The 6,018-nt window shown below is 38.5% G+C and overlaps 1 protein-coding gene across 1 annotated transcript; it reads left to right on the plus strand.

Annotated features, from left to right (window-relative positions):
* Nucleotides 1-356: 356 nt before the first annotated feature.
* LOC120422300 (uncharacterized) lies at nt 357-1,228 on the plus strand. Its single transcript, XM_039585694.2, has 2 exons — nt 357-634; nt 708-1,228. The coding sequence occupies exons 1-2, from the start codon at nt 539-541 to the stop codon at nt 1,212-1,214; spliced, it is 603 nt and encodes a 200-aa protein (XP_039441628.1). The 5' UTR covers nt 357-538; the 3' UTR covers nt 1,215-1,228.
* The last annotated feature ends 4,790 nt before the right edge of the window (nt 1,229-6,018 follow it).

Below are 6,018 nucleotides of genomic sequence, written 5' to 3' on the forward strand. Positions count from 1 at the left end.
CTCGATTTCATGATCAGGGACTACCCCTTAAGACAAAGTTTCACGCAAATTGAAGAGGGTTGGAGCAGCTGCTGTGTGAGTTGACGGAGAATCAACGAGTTGAAAATGAAAACAAAAATGGTTTTAATAATGTTTTTATTTTAGTTTTAGTAATGTAATGAACATTGCTTTTTTCTGATCAGCTTCCTAATATCGACTTGTTTGCAATTTGCTATCAAGTATTTCTGTTTTCAAAACATTCTACCATGTCATTACATCGACGCACCACGTGTTACAGAACGCCCCGAGGTTTCATCACCGCGCGTTGCTGCCATTGTGCAGCTTCCAATTTCGGGGGGATGTCAAAACGGCCCCGTCCGAGCTGCCGACCTGAAGGAAACACCATAAAACTCGACGACGGCACTCGTAAAACAATTTACAACTAATTCAGCTTGCCAAATCGACGGATCGATTCCGCGTGCGATGAGCGCGCGCTCGGGACGGCAAAACTTCAATTACGGTTACAGTTCAATTGTATAAATACAGTCTAGCGGTCCAGATGTGCCGTCACTCACGGCGTTCCGACCGCAGCCCAAAGACCGTTGCCGTTGTCCGTGCCCTGCTAAAGTTCAACTTCCCGGCCCGTATCATGAAGGTATAGTGAAATTAACCAGCCGCAGCGCCGTTTAAACATTGCCCAACTATGCGTTCCAATTTTTCGGTTTTAGCACGTCGTCCTGGTGATGTCCATGCTGGTAGTCCTGGTCTCCGGCGGCCTGGCCCCAGTCAAGCGTAGAGATTTACGCTATCGTCCCAATAATAGCATCGCCTATCAGTACACGTCAGTTCACAGTGGCATCGAGGGAGACGTGGCCAAGGCAGTGTCCTACCAGCATCGGCTCGAGCAGATCCACGCCGTGACACGTGTCGTTCCGACGACGAAACCAGCACCGACGGCAGTTGCAACATCTCAGGCCAGGGTCATTCCGGCGGCACCGGTGGCAGTGGCGGTTGTGGCAGTCAAGGCAGCAAGGGGTCCACAACAGGCCAGCTCGAAGCCTCGATTCCCAACTCGACAGGCCATCGGCAACACCAACGGCAACGGCGGTAGTCCATCAGCGGTCGACAGACGTCGTACGACGGTGGACATCACAAGTGGCAATCTCCAGCGGCACCATCAGAAGGTCGCTGTTGCCCATTCCCATGCCCAAGTGCAGCAGTACCATGAGCATTAGAGAGCCATTTTCTGTTAGCTAGCTCGTAGTCTTGGTTGAGTGTCTCAACAGCTTTAGTGTAATAAATTAAATAAAAAATGTCCAACTAATAACTACTTCCGGTTACTCGGGGAGAAGAGTGTCAAAGTGATCTATATGGTATCGTCTCGAAGAATGTCGTAAGTTTCGTTCGCTATCCAACCTATAGCAGTAGCAATGGCAATCGAGGGTGTTAATACCGTTAATGAGGTTGTTAACTGGTAGACAGGCCACTTGAGCAGCTTATTTTAATGGCCTGAACTCAGATTTGAAAAAAATGTTTTAGTATGTGCTCATACAAACTTTTGAGATATTTGTCGATTTCCATATATGTAACCCCTTAAGAGGTTTTTCGCTTACTAATTTCCATAGAAATTTGAATCGCATTGCTGAAAGCCGAGTCGAACCAAATCCGGCCTTTTTGAGGGCCTAAATGTCGAGCCACCCTACTAGTTAACTCCTTTGGCATTAGAGCAATTCTCTCCGAAATCGGTCTTTTTTCTTCAATTTTAATTTTTGTATTTTTTTTAATCCGGCTGAAACTTTTTTGGTGCCTTCGGTATGCCCAAAGAAGCCATTTTGCATCATTTGTTTGTCCATATAATTTTCCATACAAATTTTGCAGCTGTCCATACAAAAATGATATGTGAAAATTCAAAAATCTGTATCTTTTGAAGGATTTTTTTGATCGATTTGGTGTCTTCGGCAAAGTTGTAGGTATGGATACGGACTACACTGGAAAAAATGATACACGGTAAAAAAAAATTTGATGATTTTTTATTTAACTTTTTGTCACTAAAACTTGATTTGCAAAACAACACTATTTTTAATTTTTTTTATTTTTTGATATGTTTTAGAGGACATCAAATGCCAACTTTTCAGAAATTTCCAGGCTGTGCAAAAAATCTTTGAGCGAGTTATGAATTTTTGAATCAATACTGATTTTTTTCAAATAATCGAAAAATTGGTCGCAAAAATTTTTCAACTTTATTTTTCGATGTAAATTCAAATTTGCAATCAAAAAGTACTTCAGTGAAATTTTGATAAACTGCACCGTTTTCAAGTTAAATCCATCGCAGTTTTTAATTTTTTTAAATAAGTGCACATGTTTGCCCACCTTAAAAAAAAACCATTTTGGAAAAACTGAGAAAATTCTCTATATTTTGCTTTTCAAAACTTTGTTCATACGATCCTTAGTTGCTGAGATATTGCAATGCAAAGGTTTAAAAACAGGAAAATTGATGTTTTCTAAGTCTTACCCAAACAACCCACAATTTTTTTATGTCGATATCTCAGCAACTAATGGTCCGATTTTTAATGTTAAAATATAAAACATTCGTGAAATTTTCCAATCTTTTCGAAAAAAATATTTTCAGAATCTGTAAGCCCTTACATCCAATTGAAATGTGGTCAAAGACAAACTTATGGAAAATTGGATGAGCTTTTCGGTAAAAATATTTTCGAAACTGAAAAATCAAGTCGTCTTATAGAAATTGACAAAAACCATAAAAAAACAATTCCCGTATTCGGCCTTTGAAAATTTTGACGTTTAGAGCACTTAAAAAAAAAGGTTTCAGTAAATGATTTTTGTATTTTTTTATGTGAGTTGCTCCATCCTGCATTTTTCGTGAGTCTTTTTTGTAACATCTTAGGCTATTTTCACACAAAAAAATGAGCGAAAAAAAAAATCGTGGGCTCACCTTCAAATTTAACTTTTAAACTTAAAAATCAAAAAACCTCATAAAAGTGGAGTGTTTTCTTCTTTCAGTGTATTTTTTCGGAAAGCCCGTCAAATTTCCTACAAGTTTGTCTTTGACCATAGTTATCGCCTATTTACATAAAAAAGTTGGTCGTTGTCGATCATGGCCGTTCAAGGTCACCCGCGAGTCATTCATTATCATAAAGATTTCATATCATAATAAAAAAGTGAACATTAAAAAGATATTTGGTTTCCCAAATCTGGTTCAAAAGCTTCTGTAAGCTCAGAATTTGGGCCAAAATTCAAAAACATTTCCCTAAGTCGACTCTTTAGAAGAAAAATACAATCCAAGGGATAATCGAGGAAAGGATTCTTCGAGATAGAGTGGCATCGAGGGACGGAGAAAAACGAAGCAAGAAACCATCGATAGATGGGAAAAAATAAAAGTCTTATGCTAGTGAGATAAGACATCACAAGGGTAATGGAGCACTCGAAGTCGAGCAGTTTTTGACAGTTCGCTCCATAAGAAATACATTGTAGAAAAAAGCAAAAACTGCTCGAATGGAAGTGCTCCATTGAAAAACCTTTTCGATGAGTCGTACATTTTGAAGATCTGGTCACCCAATATTTCGAAAAGCCCATTTAAGTACTTTTTCGAAACAAATCTCAGCAAATTTGATGAAAAGAAATAATGTCCGACTGTCCTGGAATGTATCGTGGGATAAATATTCGAAATATTTTTTCTAAAAATCAAAAGCAATGCAGATCTGGCAACCCTATCTTTTGAATTCTCAAACTATTATAACATGGGAAATGAAAGCAAGACATCAACAATTTTTGCGGTTTCTGAACTATTTGCGTAATTTTATCCAGGTACACACACACAACCTAACTGTATTCTTCTGTTGATAAGAATTCAATTACTGCAACATTTTACAACTTGAAATGCTTTGACAAAATCTGCCCCCTCTTCCCATCATTGTGCACCCCGAAAACACTTGCATGTCGTATAAATTTAACGTCCTGCGTAATTATTTAATGTGGTTTTCCCTATATCCTAATTTATGTTGCTACTAAATTTAATTGGTGTCTCCAGAGTCGTAATAATAATGAATGTTGTTGCTCTATGGCGTTCCATTTTCCACAACCTTGTGTATGTGTGTGGATTTGTGTGTTTGGGTGAGATACTTCTTGTCCTCGGCGTTGTTGTTGATGGCAGCAGTGGCCTTGCTAAGGACCGAAGACGAACACACGCTTATTATATCACTCCTTGGGACCCCTCAAAAACCAGCACACAATCACACACAGCCACGTACAGCTTAAGACGTTCTTTGGTAGCACAAACACAGGCGGTCGAGTTTATGCTGCTTATTGCTTAATTTGTGTGACTTTGGTTGTAAAGTAGGGTAGGGTGAATTTTTTTTTTGCTTTTAACTAGAATTGGTAAATGCTAATTGCAGTGAATTTTTTTAATATAATTTTTGAAAAAATAAACATTAAATAAACAAAAAAGGGGGCATTCCAATGTTACAAATTATAAGTCAAAGTTTAACCCCAGTTATCTCTTAGTGTAACTACACTTCTGATACAAACTAAGCATTTCGGACAGAGTTTGCCCACTTCAGCCTTAACCTCGGTGTGTAACTTAGGTTGAAGTCAAGGGATCCCCTGCAGACCATCGTGGTAAGACCGTCAATACACTTACTGCTGCTTCCGCCTTGATGGCATTCCTGATGGCATGCAACTTTTGCGGTAAAAGACAACAAATAAACCATCCCGGGGATCCTCCTCGTAAACTTTGCTGGCCACATGGTTCGGAACCACTCCGAAGCTCCTGCTCCTTTGCCGGTATTAATTTCCGAGACACGGCCAAGACCAATTGTCGGAGTTATATCGTCGTCGTCGTCTTCGTCGTCGTCATCAGTGCTCTTGGGGGGTGCCCTCCCACGTGGGTGAAGTAAGTGCACACGTGAACGCAAGCTCCCCCCGCCACAGGAATGCTGGTAATTGAGCAAAACACGGTAGGAGAACTGTAAATTATTACATTAATAGCAATTAAAATTTTAAAACTTTGTCGTTTAGAGTTACGCTCGGTCGGTTTCTATTAGAAGGGAGTGTCACGACTTTTTCTTCATCTGTGGAATGTATGTCAAGAAGGAAGGTAATATAACTGGAACATTGTGGCTAAGTTGTATTCGAAATAAGTCAAAACGTAACAATATTTTTGTTTAAAAGTTCAAAAGTGCTTTGAGAAGTCATTTACAAAATTAAATCTAGGTGATAATTTGTTTTCGTCCTTCCTTAACCTGATACAAAGTGTTATACGAACAGATTATCGTTTCCAATAAATTACAAATTACAATTAAATTAAAAGTTTGTTTTCAAACATGAAAAAAAACGGGTTGGGTGATAATCTGAATATGACTCTCGCTGGCTTGATGCTTTTTTGAGGTGAGTTATTTAAAACAAGTAAAAAAAACAAACCATCTACTTTAACGACCTTGCAAGTTTCTGCTTGAATCGAGGAAGTCCGAAGGCTTGAATGGGGAGAGCACCCATACCTCGTTCTACTCCAAAGAACCTTCCAAAAAATTTTTTTTTCTTGATTCGATTATCCGATGTTTCGATTATCCGAAGTGAAATTTTTCCGAGGCCTTCGGATAATCGAGTCTGGACTGTATATATTTTTTTTGCTTCACCATGGTATAGGGGCCATGCTTAGACCATTTGCACTTTAGGGGGTTTAGCGATTTGTGTCCAAAAAAGTGTCCTCGGAGTTTATGGATGATCCCACCCCATCCTTTAAAAAAATTTTAGTTTTTAAACGCTCAACTTAAACATATTTCAAAGGATTTTATATTCTTAGAAATAATCTTTAAAAATTAATGAATCAATAATTAGTCTTTAAACAAAATTTATCTAAATTTAAAATGCTTCAAAGAAACTTAAAGTCATTCATGTTAAATGTTTGTTTGTAATATAAAAATAAGGTTTTCAATTGTAATCTAATCTAATCTGACCCCATGGCAGTCAATCTTTTGCGGGTATCCTGAAATACATATATCATAGGTTGATTAACGCCTAGCA

The sequence above is a fragment of the Culex pipiens genome, chromosome 2 (assembly GCF_016801865.2).
Source record: "Culex pipiens pallens isolate TS chromosome 2, TS_CPP_V2, whole genome shotgun sequence".
NCBI lineage: Eukaryota > Metazoa > Arthropoda > Insecta > Diptera > Culicidae > Culex > Culex pipiens.

Bases quoted from the DNA above. Each gene is read 5' to 3' on its own strand.
- LOC120422300 (XM_039585694.2), top strand. From the start codon at position 539: ATGTGCCGTCACTCACGGCGTTCCGACCGCAGCCCAAAGACCGTTGCC. The intron at 635-707 runs GTATAGTGAAAT...TTTCGGTTTTAG, and splicing joins TCCCGGCCCGTATCATGAAG to CACGTCGTCCTGGTGATGTC.